Genomic DNA, 17,537 nt, shown 5'->3' with positions numbered 1-17,537 from the left:
AACCCCATTTAATTAAACAAAAATTCTCTTATTAAACATAAAACACATTGTAATGTGTTCTGATGTGTTTAGTCTGATCCAAGGTGCCACACTTTGAATCTAGAGAACTTACATTTTATTAATTTTGAAGCATGACCATTCTCACATGAGCACTTTGCCACCGCTGACTATAACAAATGGCTTGTTACAAAAGCATCCTGCCCCTCGTTACGTTTTAGGTGCAGGTGTCTGCATGCATTGTATATTTACGCTGTTTTGCAGTGGAAATTTATGGAGCCATGCGGTCAGTGTGCATAAGTGCTTATACACAGTTTTTATTCAGCTTTCGTTTAGTGCTGTAGTTTAAGGTAGTTGAGCACTGGCTTGGGTGGTGACGTAATCCATGGCAGGCTCCTTTTCTTTTTTTTTAAATCACAGCAATTGCCTTAACCAGTAGAGGCCGCTCTTTACCTAAAAATGAGTGGCTCATAAGCAGAGGAGGACAGTTAGCTGAGAAAATTTCCTCTGGCTTGAATGTGCAAACTATCAGCAGACATGGTAAATTAAACAGCAAACAGTTACTTGCATAATGCTAGAAGGCACATCGGTTGTTTCACATAATGCTAGAGGCTGTGCTAAAGTTTTGGGTAATACTAAACGCGAACGTTAGCAAATAGCATTTCTTAATTAAAAGGCGTCATTAAAATGGAAGAAAATACAGGAGGAAGAGAGCTCATTTTTCTTTGCTGTATTTTTTTTTTTTAATATTATTTGTGTAGAATTATATGTGTAAGCGAAAATGTGTGAAGATGTGGAAAATACGTGTGTTATGAACATGAACGCATGCCTTTCTTTCTAGCTTTTTAAAGTGTGAGTTCAACTTCCTGAGACCAACTCAGGAAGTTGAAATGTAGCCTTAAATGTAGCTTTAGTGTGTGTGTGTGTGTGTGAGAGAGAGAGAGAGAGAGAGAGAGAGGAAGGGAGAGGGAGGTAAAGAGATTATGGAATGCTGTGATGTCATCAGCTCAGTCATACACACAAAGACGAGGTGGACCCACAGGCGCTGTGACTCCCTCAGCTCAGTTAGCATACTCTGCTGTGGAGCGGCTGTCTACATCCCACTGTGAGTACTTCAGCAAATTCTAACCTTCTCCTACAACTCCCTTTTTGTTTTGTAGCACTCATTTTCTCCACTTCACCCCCTCCCCCCTGTTTTCTTTGGTTTCCTTCTCTGCACCCTGCGGTGTGTTTAGCAGACACCAATCTGTATTCCACCAGTGTGATAGTTTTCAGTCTGAGACGAGCTTTCTTTCCCTCCAAGTGCTGCCTATGTGGTAGCCATTGTTTAACTACCCACTGTGACTGGAGGAGTCCATTTCAATCCTCTTGTTAGACAACCTGGCTCTCGCTGTCCAGTGCTATGACCCAGATTTTTATCCCTCATTACAACCAGACACTGGCCATGTTTTTTTACAAAAGGAAAAAGAGGCGGGGGCCGCTATCTTGTGAGAGTTTTAGAGAGAAACGAACATGGTTTTGGGGAGAGGAAGGAGCAGGGTGGGACACTGATGTCAGATGCAGTCCCATTCCTTTGGAATCTCCTCCCATTCTGGGTAGCAGACTTTCTGTAAAGTGTTGAAATTGGCTTTGGGCTCTTCCGTATTCATGCACGGAAGGACAAGACAACTGCTTTAAACAGATATTTCTAGGAAATAAGAAAAAAAGTTTCTTAAGAAAATATGTAAGACACTGCAGCTTTGAAAATCATGCAAGATGATCTTCACTGTGTGTTTTGTTTTTCTCATAGATTGTGCCAAAGATGACCTCCAAAGAAATCTGACATCTTGATGGGGAAACTGAGCACATTATAGAAAGGAAGCAGGATTTGTGTGTGTGTGTGTGTGTGTGTGAGAGAGTGTGTGTATGAGAGAGAGAGAAAGACAGTCTGTATGAGTGAGATAGTACAGCTTGTACAAAAGCATGTGTAGAAAGAGCAAGAACCTTAATTCATGACTTCAAGAGTGACTTTAGAGACAAATAAGAAGCTACAAAAGTCCTCTGCTGACATGAGACCATAAATCATCCTTACACACTGTGCACTACGAGAAGCAAGCTTCAACTGCTTGCCAAGTGGTACCAGGTTAACGTACCAACCATTTGGCCGCCAACATGCTGCAGCAGATCTTAAAGGACATGTACATTGACCCTGAGGTGCTGGAAGCCCTCAACGAAGAGCAGAAAAAGACACTGTTCCTGAAAATGCGCCAAGAGCAGGTGCGGCGCTGGAAAGAGCGGGAGGAGAAACTGGAGAGAGAGGGGGGTGACGCAGAGTCCAAGAGAGCAAAGCCAAGAAAAGGTAACCACACTGAGTAAAGACTCTTCATCAACAACCACAGCCGCCACCTCACCTTTTTTAACCTTCTCTCTTCCTGTTTATCTCAAACCTGAAGCTGCAGGGTGCAGCTTCAGGTTTTTCAGGCACTCCGACTGTCACGTTTTCACAAAGGTTCCACAGAAAACCATCTGTTCTCTTCTGAGCAAGCGCTTTCAGAGTCCTTGGAGTTGAGATATTTGCGTAGTGTGCTGAGAATTACCCGATAGAGCGTTACAAAGCTTGATAAGGGAACCACTGAAGCATGTGTACGTTGGCTGTGACAGATATCCTAAGCTTCTGGAGTTTGCATGCTCCCAATTATCTGAACAGCTGTTTGTCAAAACATGAAGTGAGCATCAAAATAAGTTTTTTTGTTTTGTTTTGTTTTGTTTTGTTTTTTTGTTGTTTTTTTTGGGGGGGGGGGGTTACAGCTTAGGTCCTAAACTATTGCAGATCTTTATTTAAAGATCTGTTATAATTGCACTTTTTATTAAATGCTTCACCCTCCACAAGGTGAAAATAGTTTGACCGTATGGTCTAATTTCCTTGTCTTCTGAGCCTCATTCACACAGACAGAAACTCTAAATTAGATCATTTTATTTCCAATTGAAACATTGCAATGTGAGGTCCCAGATGTTGCTCATATCTGGAATTCTGTGGTTGATGGCAAATAAATGTCAGATGAAAACATCCACAGGACAGGAGGAGATGGCAAAATAACAGCCCTGTCGGGAAATTTACAAGTTAAACGAAGAGCACATGTGTTTATCAGAAGCTGACATAAGATATGATTACAAATACTGTCTTTTTCCTCATATTTGGTAAATTATTTTGCTCAACCTAGGTGGTGAGAGTATGCATGGGAAAAACAAAACAAGCAGAAACTCAGGAAGCTGCAAGCCGGTCGTGAAACTGGTTTGGCAAAATCTTGCGTGTCTGCATTTTCTCTTGTACGTCTTTTGTATTAAGGACTTCTGGAAGAAGGGCGTTGCGTAACGACGCGAACATAACAAATTGTTCTATCACCTTAATCCAAACATCAGAGGCAAAGTTAATTTATTTGGATGAGTGCAGCAGTTACTTAAACTACAATGATATCACAGCATGACTTAAAGCCAGTTGATGATTGACACAGTGATGTGTTTTGTCTGGTCTTGGTTAATCAAAGCACTTTCTATCAACTGTGGTACAGAGCGAGAGAACAATGCACTGTGTCTTAATGACCAGTGCAGTCATCTCTAGGAGGCTGTAGGTTGAGAACACATGGTTACAACTCTTCTCCACAAACACGGCTTTTTTTTTCTTTTTCTGTCTTGCGTGTAGAGGAAATGGTGGATAATTGATGTAAAAATGTAAAAATAGGACATGAGTCAAGACTCAGGCCTTTAAACAATTAGCAGAGTCTGAAATGGGAAGTTAGCAGGAAATGTATGTGTTTGAAAAAGAAATGGAGACTTTGATTTTTATCTGGATGGTCTTGTGGGAGAGCTGAAATGCCAAATGGGTTTTTAGCCACAAAATGAAGCTCATATCCCACTCAGCAGTTGCTCCTGCACTTTTGTGTTTTCCATTAGTTTTTGTTTTTCTTTAGTTTTCCGGTTTTGCCTGTCGATTCAGGTTAGTTTTGGTTAGTTTTCCAGTGCAGGATGTGCTTGTTTTGATTTTGTTGTTGTCGCAGGTCTAATTCGGTTTGGTGGCACTTTTGAAATGTCTTATTGTGACAAGGAGCGCACTTGTCAGACTGGAGGATTAAAGAAGCTCACAGAAGTACATTAACACAATACAACAATACAAACACATGACTCACAGTCACATATAAATCCTAGTCCAAAATAATACACACGCAGCAGTGCCTTATTGGGCTGTTTGTTCTGACGTCAGACTGAGAGAGACTAAAACTAAAGACATTGCTATTTTTTTTACTTTTCTAAGTACAATTTTGTTCCTGGAAGTACTTTTTTGGTTACCACAAGGTTGTCCTCGTGGTAATGAGTGTTTATGTGCTGACTTTGACTTTATGCTGCCCTGTTTCTGTGCCTTTGTTTATGTTGTTCTTAGACTGCTGACATTTACACGAGGCGGGAAAAACTGATTAGAATCAATGATCTTGTTCTTCAGCAACAGATTGTTATTTCAAATACAGATATATTCTGTTTATAAGAAAGTGCAACACATTCTTGGTGAGGACAGTGGAAATGCCTCTTGTACATTCTGTCCATAAAATGTAGCATCCTTGTACTCAGATGACAGGGTTCATGTCATGTGCGTCTGACAATTGTTTTGTGGCTTTTGCTGTCAGTTTTTTGTTGGAAATGTGTTTAGAGGTATGTTCTGACGGTTGCGTCATGCTGGTATGCCTCGCAGGAATGTGATCCACAGGGTTGGCTGGCAAAACCAGTTCACTATGAAAGTAACTTCTCAGTGCTCCAAACATAATTACAAGGATGTGACATATGGACCGATGACAAATTAAAGGAAAAACCCAACTCTTGACGTGTACTTAAATCCAGTGTCTTTGTTTTCTTGGTTGGCTCACTGTGGGTCCATGTTTTCCCCTTACACAGATGGGTGACTGCAAATCAATACAAAGTTGTTTTGAGTGGTCACATTTAGCCTGTGACGAATATCATTTATATTCTGATAGCAGTCTCGACCCCAGGATAACAAGACAGCCCCAGGGCATAAAGGATCAGTGAGTGGGTTGATGAGTGTGAGAATAATGTGCGTTTCAGTTCAGCTTTAGTTATATAACACCAGTTCACAAACAAGTCTTGTATTGTCATTTAGACAATATTAGAGGGAAAGAGAGGGCCTAAAATGAGACTATCCACTATGAACTATGGTGGGGAAGAAGAACCATCTTAACAGGAAGAGACCTCCAGCAGAACCAGGCTCTATGAACTATGAGGTCTTTAAGAAGGCAACCTGAATTTTATAATGTTGCCTAAAGAGCTCATGTACAGGATGAAAAGCATCAGTTCTAAAACAAGTGTAAGTGTTTGCAGCTTAATAACCTTTTATCGTGTGAGAAAGACTTGTCATTTACACACACACACACACACACACACACACACACACACACACACACACACACACACACACACACACAGAGACAAATATGTATCTCCATCTAAGTAAGCGCTACAAGTCTGTTAAATGTTGTGATCACTGCAATAACAGAGAGCTGCAGTAAAATCAGTGAAGACAAAGCGATAAGTCAGAAGCCGCGAGATAATCACAGGTAACTTTTACTAGTGATCTTTTAAGTGAGCCGCGTTACCATACAACACAATCACGTATATTTAGACTTTTTTTTTTTTTCAGGCGTATATTATATTTGGTTAGAAGCCACGGACCCCATCTAGAAAGCAAAACAGCAGAGTGAATATAATAAATGAATAAATCATCATTTATAAATCTATAAATTATTCTCCTTGTGGCCTTAGACCACAAGGAGAATCACCAAGACTGGACTGTGATTTAGAATGTCTTTAACCAGCACTACAAGTTGTTATGTGAGGGTCAAAGTATGCTTATGTTGATCACTAGTTATCAATGTTAATAAAACATTTCAGAGTAATCGTTTGAAAAATCAGGGGTGGGCCTTCTAAACAGTCTATTCAATATTTCATCATTTATTCCGTTGCGTTGTTTTGATATAGCCTTATAAGATTTGTAGGCATATCCCACATTTTCATTTTTTTTTTTTTTTTTTGACAGGTTCACTGAGGGAAATTCAAAAGCACTTTCAGTTTTGTTTCAGTAGCTAGTTGACTTGTAATGTTTAAGTGTGTTCGTGTTTTTAACAGCCAACAATAAGAGTGTCAGCTGGCAGCTCGGCCGGGATGGGGACGTGGCGGTTGTTGTGATTGGGGAGGTGGATGAGCTGAGCTCCAAATTCATCTGCTCAGGATTTGGAGAGAAGAAGACTCCAAGCCTGCAGAACAACACGAGGTAATACACATTTGTAATACAAAACAGACAGTGATGTTTTTTTGTTTTTTTTAAATAATTAAGATTAAAGGCAGAGAACAACGTGTAACAGAAGAATCAGTGTTTCAGTTTTTTGTTTTTCTTTTTTTGTGTGCATGTGTTGCTAACAGACTGTCATTTAAGGAGATTTGGTTGGGTTTTATACGTGACACATTCTGTTTATGTTTTCCAGCCATCAAACTATACTGAAGGACAGAAAAAACACGGAACCTGTCAAGACTGAGAGAGAGAACCTCCTTTCTAAAACGCAACCCGACGTCTCCCTGAATCTAAAGGTGTGTGTAGCTCTCTGTGATCCTTAAAAATCAAATCATTTTGGTTGGAGAAAAAAAAAGTCATAATTATTTTTTAATATTAAACACTGCTATCGCCTCTTGATTTAAATAAAAACATACACCTAATAAATATGTTAAAGTTGATCAAAACATCGTGTATAATAAAAATGACTGAGATGGAGTGGGCTTTCAGATCGACATAAAATAAAGTTTCACGGTGCTCTTTATCTTTTATCCATTCAACTCAATATTTCCATCTCAATCTCAACACTGTGGTGGAGTCATTTTCACTTCTCATACCCGCAGAGCAGTTTGTGGAAACTTTCCATTAGGTTCTTGAGCATAGCTGGTGAAAATCAATCGCTGCCCTGTTTCTGTGTCAAAATAATGTGCTGATGATTTCTGACCTGGTGATATTTTAGGTGTGTGTGTATGTGCACAGCAGTGTATTAGTTTTGGTGTGTGTGTGTGTGTGTGTGTTGGGGGTGCTGGTGGGTGCCTCCTTTTTTTTTTTTTTTTCCTTTTTCCATGCTATCTCAAAAAGAGATTTGCTGTGTTGTCATGGCAACCATGCACACACTGAGCCACAGCGAGCCAGCGTACACAGTCTCATCTGGCCTGACCATGATATTTCTCTAAAGCTAAAGCTGCTTGCTGCTCATTCAGTGGAAATAAGAGCCCATCATTGTTTTTCCTGCAGAAACAAAACCACCGCACAGATGTTTTTTTTCTTAAAAGCAACTTTTAATTTGAAATATATTCACACAATTAAGTATTTTATCTCATCTCTATTTCTTAAACTCCTTTAAGTATAGATTTAAGAGCTTATTCCAAGCACTGAGCTCTAAAAGTTGAGGAAGATGACGAGTCGCCATCAGCACTAACTGTGTCTCTTTCTCTCCCAGCAGGGGAAAAGTGAGGAGGCGAGCACTTTACTCCCTCTGCCGGTGAGTTGGAGTAACTGCCTGCACTAACAGAGCTGTGTGCTCTCACACTGCATCATGGCCTAGATCACTCATGTAATGTCTTTGTTAAACCCACAGGTGTCAGTGAGCGAGCATTCACCGCCTACAGCAACTGCAAAGGTATCTGTGAATTAAAGTCATTGCAGGTGTTTTGATCTCATTCTAGCTTTTTGAAATATTTTTAAGAAAGGAAATGTTTGCATACCTGTGCAGAAAAACACTTTAAAAGACATGTTTCAGCAAGGTGCTGTATACGATGTGCAGTAAAATCTCTAGCTCTTTGAAGCACAACCACCACAGAGTGCCTATATGACTTTTTGTGGCAGTCCTACCCTCTGAGTCACAGGAAATGGTGGTTGGGGCCAGCTGTCCCCTCGCTCCCAGCCTCTCTGCAGATCATCTTTCTCCCAGCATTCTCCTTCTCTGTGCTCCCGCTTGTCTAAGCTGCCGCACCCCTCACAGTTCTCTCTCCGGGGAACAGCTGAACTGTCCTGTCCTCCCACTCGCTCCATCGCCGCTCCAGCCTTGTGTCGTCTGGGGAGTAGGCTTGCTATATCCCCTTGCTTTCTTCTGCGTTTATGTGCATACAAGTGTGTGTGTGTGTGTGTGTGTGTGTGTGTGTGTGTGTGTGTGTGTGTGTGTGTGTGTGTGTGCGTGTGTGTGTGTGTGCAGGTGACACGCTTTGCAAGAACAGCTGAATCACAGAGACAAGGCAGGATTTCTGGACTGCCCTAGAACAGATGGTTGATGAACTTGATCAGGGAATTAAAACGCCAGAGATAGAGAATGCGTCAGTCGCAGATGGATGGGATTGTGGGATAGTCTCCTGAGGTTTGGGCGCGTGAGCTCTCCTCTGTTCCATTTTTTTTCTTCTTCTTTTTTCCCCTCCTCTTTGCCACAGACAGAAATTTCTCTCCCTCACATCTTATATCCATACCAGCCTCTCTCCATTACAGGCCCCAGCACATCTTTGGCCCACCCCATGTGCACATGGCAAGAAAGCATTCACACCTTAGGAGGTTTGGCAAGTGTGACAGCCAAGAATTCACAGCATAAGCCTTTCTTTATAGGATTCATAATTTGGTTGAATGCCTTGTTTATAGATTGAATGATTTGTTCCTGGAGGAGAAAGGAAACGGGGGCGCTTTGGTGATGTGGCTGTTGCTAACGCCGCTGCAGCTTTTCTCCAGTTGATTTAGAGAGCGAAGGAGTCGTCGTGAGGGAGGAGGAGAGAGTGAGATTGTTGATTAAGAAGGCGTAAGATCAGGAGGCAAGATTAGCAAGGCTGCTTGATTTTCAAGTCACCTTATAATTTTCTCTCCAAACATCCTTAAACTCTTAATCAGTGGTCATAGTTCTGCGTGTTTCATTCCGGCACCATGTTGTCACTGGAGGATTCTAATTTAGTGAATCATTTATCCAATGATTTAATCAAACATGACAGTAATTCCACTGTATGTGAATTAGCTGTCAACACCGATCGCACTCCCCGCTTCTCTTTTGTCACTCCTCACTCTGCAGCTCGAGTTGAAGTCAGCCAATGCAACCGAGGAGAAGTCAGTTCCCCAGCCCTCCATCTGCTCCAGGCCTCCCACGAGAGCTAACGCTGTCAAGACGAGACCGGCTTCTGCAAATGCAGCACCAGACTATGTCAACACGAGACCTGGCCTCACAAATCTGAGGCTGGCTACCGTCGTGCCATACTCTTCTCCCGGCAGCGCTGTCAAAATAGACTCTGGCATGACGTCATCAACCAAAGGGAGCCTGCAGTCAAAAGAACCCCAGAAGCCACAGGAGTCACCGGGTGGTAAAGGTGAGTGAATTTAACTCAGAGTTAAAAGTACATGACACATCTAAGGTTGGAGTGAATTGATGACATGGTATTGTTTTAACCCCTGTGATGTACTGGGAAAACTGTATGGTGTGCCATCCATCTTTCACAGTATCAGGTGGGAGGGGCTTGTACCCCTTCTACCTTTTTATTTTCTCGGTTTTCCTGTAATCCAATAAGCAAAAGCAACCATACTGATTATGATCAGTGTCACCGTGGATAAACTAATCTAGATTCGTGGGAAGTCCATGATTCTTATTTCTGGCTAAGTTTCATTTGTTGCGGAAAGCCTGGACTCCAGTTTTAAACATATGGGTTTAAAATTGAGTTCACAACATGGTTACTGCCTTACGTGACAATCACCACCGCTCTCTGAGCCAGCCGCAGCTTTTTCTCTAAGAGTAATAATAGCTTTGGAGAGCTGAGCAGAACCAGTCTGAACAAAGTTCATACTAGATAAATTTCTCTGTGCTGCAGCAAGGAAGAAGGATTTATTTCCTGAAACCCAATGTGCTCGCCAAATAGTGCCTCAGCCCCCTGGAATCTTTATGGACTGGCAGAGTAAAAGAGGCCTGCCTAGAGGGGAAAAAAAGCAGGGGAAAACGTACGCGACTGGGATTTGTCCCCTTGTAACATGTTGCTCGTGCACACCTGCTCTTTTGATAGCTTCTCTATTGTGATCAGTTTCTGTCAACAATTAATTTGTCAACAGCCGTGGCAATGCAGTCGACATTTGGTGGGACCAAATCTGCTGGATTTGAGGGTCCAATTCCCCCTCCCCCCCCCAAAAAAAAAAAATCTAAATGTGAAAACCAATTTCCTGATGGAAATTGGTGGCCAGCAGGGGTGTTTGCTCTGCTCTTCTCTCCTCTCATTTTTTTGCCTCTCATTCCATCCTCTCCCCAGCCCTTCCTCTCCAGATACTTTATTCTCCAGTCTTTTCTTCAGAGCGTCGTGCTAAGTTTGTGAGCAAATACAAAAAAGAAGAAAAAAAATTTTTTTTTGACCTTGATGAAAAATATCATGAAGTCAAGGAAAAATGTGAAGGAGAATTATCTGCCAGCAGTAAAACTAAAATATTAGTTCCCTAGAATGACTACTTAAAACTCAACTTGTTCTTCTGTGTTATTTCATGGAGGCAACATAAATGTGGATAAAAGTGTAAACATATGCCTTTGTTAAGTGGTAATTTAGTAATAACAAAGGATACCAGTCAAAAAATTAAAACAAAAGGTTTTGTAAATAATGCCCTATCTATCTTTCTGTGTCAATCTTGGCAAAGGTTGTTCTTCAAAGCTGCATTACTGTGCAAAAGTCTCGAGTCACTCGTCATTTCTTTATATTTTTCTAGGAAAAAGGGAAATGGGTTCAGCAAATTATTAAAATTCATCATTCAAATAAAAGCCTTGAAAGACCTCCAGAAAGCATGGAGAAGTCTGGCTTGTTGCAACCAAAATGGAACGAAATAAGGTGTGAAACGAGACTTTTGTACAGTATTGTGTATATTATATTAATTTTGTTTCAATTTGGGCTGAGATGAGGTCTTCCTGTTAGGGTAATGTATCAGTGTTTTTGTTTCTCTTTTAGTCTTTTATGGGTCTGCTCCTCCTTTCCTTTTGTGCCAGTGTTAAATAAAATGGGGAGTTTTTTTTATGTTGTAGAGATGAACCAACTTCTTGTTTGAATCTTTCTCGAGTTATCGTTGTAATATCTAATATACCTGTTGGAAGCTCATGTACCACACAGTGACCCAGTTAAGTATAAAAATGGTCATTGTAAGGGTGAAGTTAGCACCATCCAGTGGAAATCAGTGATACTGTAGGGAAAGAAAAGTCCAGTTGAGCAGAAAATCTCATCTCCATAAAGGTCCCTCTGCTGGAAATATGCTCTCCCTACACCACACGCTCACTGCAACATGAACTTGAAGGCTGGCTTCCTCCAGAACCATTTTTTTTAAATTTGGAAGAAACAAAGAAACCTAAATAAAATCACATTTTTCCTTTCAACGGTGATTGCAGCAGTTTTATTGGGTCAACTTAAGTTTATACCAGGCAGATGTCGACAGAGTCAGTTTCCTTTAGAAAGCCATACAACAAAACCAAGTTCCTAGCACCTTAACAGGAACTTCCTCATAGCTGTGTGACTGTCTATTGGTTTAGCCACATGTTTTTAGCATTTTATATAAAATGGGTGGGGGGAACAATCCTGAAAATATTTCCTGCCCCCCGCCCCTTTTTTTTCTGATTATTGTAAACATTCAAGATCATTACAGATTTTTGGCGGTCAAACCCACACACTCGTGAGAATGTCGCAAAAAGACAAAGTGTGTTGTTGTTTTGTTTTTTGTTTTTCTTGTTTGTTTTTAGTTAAATGTGGATCTGGCTGCAAAGATGTATTGTAGAAGTTTGGTGGCATGTGTGTCTTCACCCACTTTGGTGGTTAGATTAGTGGCTACATCTATGCTCCCTGGGCGCTAGCACGACAGTGAATAAGAGCAAAATGTAGAGGGAAGAAAGGGAAAGGAAACCCAAAAGAACAGCTGGTGTGGTGGGAGTTGAGGTGGGTTGAACACAGTGCTGAATAAATGTGTTCGACTCCGGAGCAAAAATACTGACACAGTGTCTGTCCTTGACAATGGCAGGAAGCTTGTTCCAACAGGAGGAGGAGGCCAACAAAGATGAGGCTCATGCCTCAGCTGTTTTCATTTGAATGCGGGTAATGACAAGGGTTCATGCATCCTGAGCAGTTACCGTGGCTCACGCCTCGCTTTCCCAAAGAATAACTAACTTTGTATTAGTGACAGTATAAATTTGGATTTACAGCTACAGCGAGGAACATAAAACTCTGAAATCTAACACTGGAGCATTCATGCTGTAAATGTTTTACACAGGTAGACTGGATGTCATGACAAGCCAGTATGGTTTAGGCTAACCCAGGAGGATAAGACGAAATCCAATTTAAAAGTCTCAGGTTCTGGATATTGACAGGATGCCGTTATCCCATCTTTGATAAATTTTAAATGGCTTAAAAAGATTAAAGGTTTTACATTCGTCAGGTAAGAGGTTGGGTAAGAACAAGAGTATCCAAGTCCGTGTATCTCGACAAAAGCAAAAGAAAGTCTTGCTATACATGGATCGAGTTCCTGGATCCAAGAGGATATGAACGCAGATCAGTTTGTGATATTTTCTTGAAAACAATAAGACATTAACCCCCCCCCCCCCCCCCCCCCCCCCCCCATATTTCAATTAAATACCTATCTGTGAAGATGTGGCATGAAATTTTGGGCCAAGTCCCACCTCTGCTAAAATGTTTGAGTAATCCTCCTAATAAACAGAGAAACAATGAAACCAAACCAACCACAAAACCTTCTTGGCAGAAATTGTGAGTGAACAAATAAAATGGCAATTAAACCCTGGTATTTTTCACAGTGTTGATGTATTTATAACAAATAATCTGGTAATTAATGTTGGTGAGAAAAATCCATATTTCTCACCAGTTTTCTCTTCAGTTTCTTTTGGCAGGAAACAGACTTTTTTGGAAACAAACAGGTGTAACATCTGCGTGGAGAAAAACAAAATCAGTTCATGCTTGAAAACGTAAACACTGAAAGCCTGTAAATCTGAAAATGAGTCTTACTGTTAACTGGGACTCTGCACAAAAAGTGAAACCTGTGTTGCCTCACAGAAAGAGGTTCCTGGGTTTGGACCTGTCCTTCTGTGTGGAGCTTCACCCTGTGATCGCGTGGGTTTTCTCCTCTTTTGGCAGCAAAAATAAATCCTGAATCTTGAGATTTTTATTTCTTAGTTAAAGTTATAGAAACTGTTAACACTCCAGATAATGAAGGTAGGATGGCAGAGCCGGTGCAAGAAATAAACCTATATATGTTGAGACAGTCCATATGATTTGAGGATGGTTTCAAGAACATCAAAGTCTTCTGCAGCTAATACATGCACGCGTGTTTTTGTGTTTATAACTCTTCCCTGTGTCTCCGTCCGCTCTCCTCTGGCTTCACCTTCAGAGGGAAGGACACACATTCCAGCGCTGCTTTCCGACTCTAGCCCTGGGCGACGCTCAGCCAGAGCTGATAAGTGACAGGGGCCCCAGCCCCCATGCAGGAGCTTGCCCCAACGCTTACACACACGACACACACACACACACACACACACACACACACACACACAACAAGCGCACCTACACCTCTCCTCCTCCCCACGCTTCAGTCCACAGACGTGCTGCTGGGGAATTCTGCCCTCTGCCCCACTTCTGCCCCCCACCTCCCACCCAAGTCCTCCACCCTCGCACCCCTCCTCTTTCTCTGTGAGACATGTGGACGTCTTTAAAGAGATAGATTAGTCTTTAATTTTTGTGCTAGCCTGATCATTGACACTTCTTCCCGCCCCTCTTCTTTGTCCTCTCTGTACATTTACGAGCTGCCCCGGGACGTGATGGGTGGCATCTTGAATGCTCGATTGGGAGATTAATCAATCTCAACAAGCAATTCGTTGCAGAGGTTCTCTTTAATTTAAATAGGTGTTTTCGCAGGTAGCTTTAATGACTTGTTTCGGCGGACGGACAGAGCTCGGGGTGCAGCTGCTGAGGAGAGTTTCATTTAGTCCCTGCCCATACACCAATCCTCCCTCTCCTGCTCTTTCTATCTCTCTGTCTCTATTAAGCATTCCACTCCAGACCTGCAGGAAGGCTCTGAGCTCAAAAAACTCTCTGGCCATGAGTGTGTGTGCGTGCCCGCGTCTGTGTCTGTGTGCATCTGTGTGTGTTCGGTGCGTGCCTGAATGTGTGTCAGCCTCAATTGCTGGAGCCTATCCAAGGTTTCCGTGGTGACCACACAACACAACGAGACAATCAGAGGCAAGCCCACGAAACGCAGCGAGAGGACATTAACACAGGAACTATGGGTCAGGGGGCAGAGGAAGGCAGGGCAAAAGGAAGGTAGAGGGGAGGTGTTGGAGCCACGGGGAGAGGTGCACGAGAGAATGAGAAAGAGGAGCGAAAGCAGAGTAAACAGCAATAAACAATAACACAACCTTAAAGGCTACTTTAGGTCTCTCCCTTTCATGCCTGCAAGACATCAAGAGCTTTAAAGGTTTCCCGGCCTCAGGAGTGCCCATGTGGTTTTGGCTGTACCTCACCTCTTTGTGTGTGACTGTGCGTGTGTGCACACTATGCCGTGGCGTTAGTCAGCGTTGGCTGCATGCGTGACTGAATCCATGTGCAGTGGGTGGGGGGGTCTGAATCCGTGTTTATGTGTGCGAGAGCATGCACGGACCCGAACGTAACGTGAGAATGTGCATGTCTTTTGAAATTCAGCTGTTAGAAACTCTGTACACGCCTGTGTGTGTTTTCACTCTATTTTCTGCGTGTGCGCACGTTTGTGTGTGTGTGTCTGTAGTCATGCACACGGGTGCTCTCACATATCTCTGTCCCCCGGGGATGACGCTAAAAATATGTGGCTCCTCAAGCCTTCTGGTGTCTGAGCAGCGTCTGTCTGCTCTCCATTCCCGTCCCTGCGGCCCTCCCTCCCCTTCGTTCGTTACTCCTGTTCCCTCCATTCCTCCCTCAATTACACCCTCTTCCAAACACAGTACCTCGGCAACACACACGCACGCACACAAAAGCACAAACTACACCCAGCTGTGTCCCTACTACACTTCCACTGAGGATGACCTCTGCTCAGCCGTAGCGGGATAAAAGAAAGCGAATGAAAGGGAGAAAAAAAAGGCAGAAAAGGGTGAAGAGCAAGCTAACATGGCATTGCGGGAAGGGTAGTGGTTGATTCCTGCTTGCCCAACAGCTACTGAACATAAAATCCTAAATAAGTGATTTGCAAAGCATTTAAGCTCCTATATCTAATTGAAAACTGAAGACGCACACAAACATCCCTATATATGTGTGTGTGTATATATATATATCTATATATATATCTATATATATATCTATATATATATCTATATCTATATATATATATATATATATATATATATATATATATATATATATATATATATATATATATATATATATATATATATATATATATATATATATATATATATATATCTTGATACCTGGAACATGTGACATGTTTACCACCATGTTGCATCATCTCTCCTTTAACAAAGCTTTGTAAGCATTAGGGAACTAAAGAGATCGTGTTGCTGTGGTTTTAAAGGCAAAACGTAAACTGTTGTGTGTTGTTTTCTTTTTCTTCCAGATATCCGCGAATCAGAAAAGCTTCAAAAGGCTAGCTCAGAGGAGCCTTGGACGTCAGGGAGTGCACCAGTCTGCGCAGGGCGTGGCCGCGTGGCTCAGCTGATGAAAACCTTCAGTGTCGATCGCGCTACAAACCCTGCACAGACCCCTTCCCGTGGGATTAAGCCACCCCTTCCCACAAAACCTAGCCACTTGCGTCAAACGAGCACACCTACTGTCAGGTAATCCGTACACTGGTGAACAGGCACCCACCCAAGCTTCATGCATCTCTGTGATTCAGATCACCTACTGTGATGCCTCATTCAGAGGCTTAATGGGATGGACTCCAAAGGTGGTTTAGAAGTGGTAACGTTTGCATTGTTGCTGTCACTCTGAATGCACAGTGATGGAAATGCTTGAATGTAATGGTTTTCTTTTATTGTTATTATTATTTTTGATGCTGCAGTACTGTAAACACTCTTTAAGTCAAAAGACTTCCAAAGAAGTGGATTGCATTTGAAAGTTTTTAAACATTTTTGCCAGGAAAATGATGGCGCACATATTTTCAAATGAATTTACTTGTTACTGATGCTTTTCACTTCATACAAGCATGAAAAAATGTGCTATTTTTCTAAAACACAGTTTTTACCCTAATTCACAAAGTCCGCGCACACGATATTTACTGACACGTTGCCTTTTCTTTTGATTGCTTATAAGACAGTTTACATTCGCTGGTGTGCACACATGCCTGGTTCTGTTTTTCCTCCTTATTTCTGTCTTCTTGAACAAAAGAATGGGCATGGGGGGGCATGAGGGTGTGAAAGAAGGCACAGTAGAGGCCTCCTTTATCTTGCTGTCTCCTCCCTGGGAATAGTGTAGAGTTGTTTATTTGTCATAATGCAATGTATGTCTCCCTCTGCCACCTGGCAGGAGGCTCACTGCGACCTGTTGTGGACCAATGACAGTGCCAAATGCACTCATCTGTCACTCCCAGTGGATCAAATCCTGGCAAGTTAGACAGTTGCTGCCAAATAATCCAGCGTTTCATGTTTTTGAGCTGTGTGACTGTACTTTTTGCTTATTGTTTTTTTGATTTGTTTTTTAAATTTTTCTATATGAGGAGTGAGATTTTGTGATGGGATATTTAACATTACAGCAATGTTCACTTATAAAATGAGGGACATTTTTTTTTTCTCTTTTTTGATGTCAAGGTTTTGTGGTACAGTCAATGAAACAATAAAACTGCATAACTTGTATACCCGAGTCTTTTAAAGTTTGTGTGTGTGTGTGCTTACTCTCTTAAAAAAAACCCTCTCACTCTGTCTCTATTTATTCTGTCTGGCAATCCTTCAGCTAATTTGCTGACTTAGCCTCTGAGAGCAACAGCCAATTTTTCGGGGTTCTGATGTAGCCACCAGATATTCAAGCCAAGAATGTTGTCCATTAGTCACTGTTTGCAAAGATAAAAAAACAAAAAAACAAAAAAAAAACAACCACTTTTAATGAAAGTTTGTGTTCAGTCTCTTTTTGATGTAAGCTTTTCTTTTTAAATCTGCTCCAATGTGATTGGTCAGTTGAACTTGAACTAGAAACTAGCTACAACAGGTAACCAGTCAGCTCAAGAAGCAAATAATCTTGTCCCTTTCCTACCAATTCTGAAATACCGGATAATTCTGTTCATAGAATTTATAGTTTAGCTAACTTTCATCACTGTAATCCCAATAAAAAAGAAATTAAAAAATGTTTTATGTGGCGTTCAGAGGGCAAAACATTTGAAATAATTTGATTATTTACTGTAAAAAAAAAAAGAAAAAAGGGGGGAAAAAAACCTGTAAAAAAAAAAAATTAAAAAAAATTCTGTAACATGTAGGTTGCAGCTGGTGAACTGAGAATATCTGCCTCTTTTAGATGTC

The 17,537-nt window shown here is 41.6% G+C and overlaps 1 protein-coding gene across 2 annotated transcripts; it reads left to right on the top strand.

The window, feature by feature from the left end:
* The first annotated feature begins 945 nt into the window (after positions 1–945).
* zgc:100829 (uncharacterized) lies at positions 946–16,880 on the top strand. 2 transcript variants are annotated; one of them, XM_004564040.6, is made up of 8 exons: positions 946–1,102; positions 1,787–2,335; positions 6,163–6,307; positions 6,519–6,621; positions 7,530–7,568; positions 7,665–7,706; positions 9,108–9,399; positions 15,647–16,880. In XM_004564040.6, the coding sequence occupies exons 2-8, from the start codon at positions 2,149–2,151 to the stop codon at positions 15,868–15,870; spliced, it is 1,032 nt and encodes a 343-aa protein (XP_004564097.2). In that variant the 5' UTR covers positions 946–1,102; positions 1,787–2,148; the 3' UTR covers positions 15,871–16,880. The 2 variants fall into 2 exon arrangements, with proteins under 2 accessions (XP_004564097.2, XP_004564096.2); XM_004564039.5 differs by having other exon boundaries at positions 7,527–7,568.
* The last annotated feature ends 657 nt before the right edge of the window (positions 16,881–17,537 follow it).

Source organism: Maylandia zebra, linkage group LG10 (assembly GCF_041146795.1).
Source record: "Maylandia zebra isolate NMK-2024a linkage group LG10, Mzebra_GT3a, whole genome shotgun sequence".
NCBI classification, from domain to species: domain Eukaryota; kingdom Metazoa; phylum Chordata; class Actinopteri; order Cichliformes; family Cichlidae; genus Maylandia; species Maylandia zebra.
The sequence above is the reverse complement of the archived record's forward strand: the minus strand, read 5'-3'. Positions and strand labels throughout refer to the sequence as shown.

Bases quoted from the DNA above. Each gene is read 5' to 3' on its own strand.
- zgc:100829 (XM_004564039.5), top strand. From the start codon at position 2,149: ATGCTGCAGCAGATCTTAAAGGACATGTACATTGACCCTGAGGTGCTG. The intron at 2,336-6,162 runs GTAACCACACTG...TGTTTTTAACAG, and splicing joins GAGAGCAAAGCCAAGAAAAG to CCAACAATAAGAGTGTCAGC. The intron at 9,400-15,646 runs GTGAGTGAATTT...TTTTTCTTCCAG, and splicing joins GGAGTCACCGGGTGGTAAAG to ATATCCGCGAATCAGAAAAG.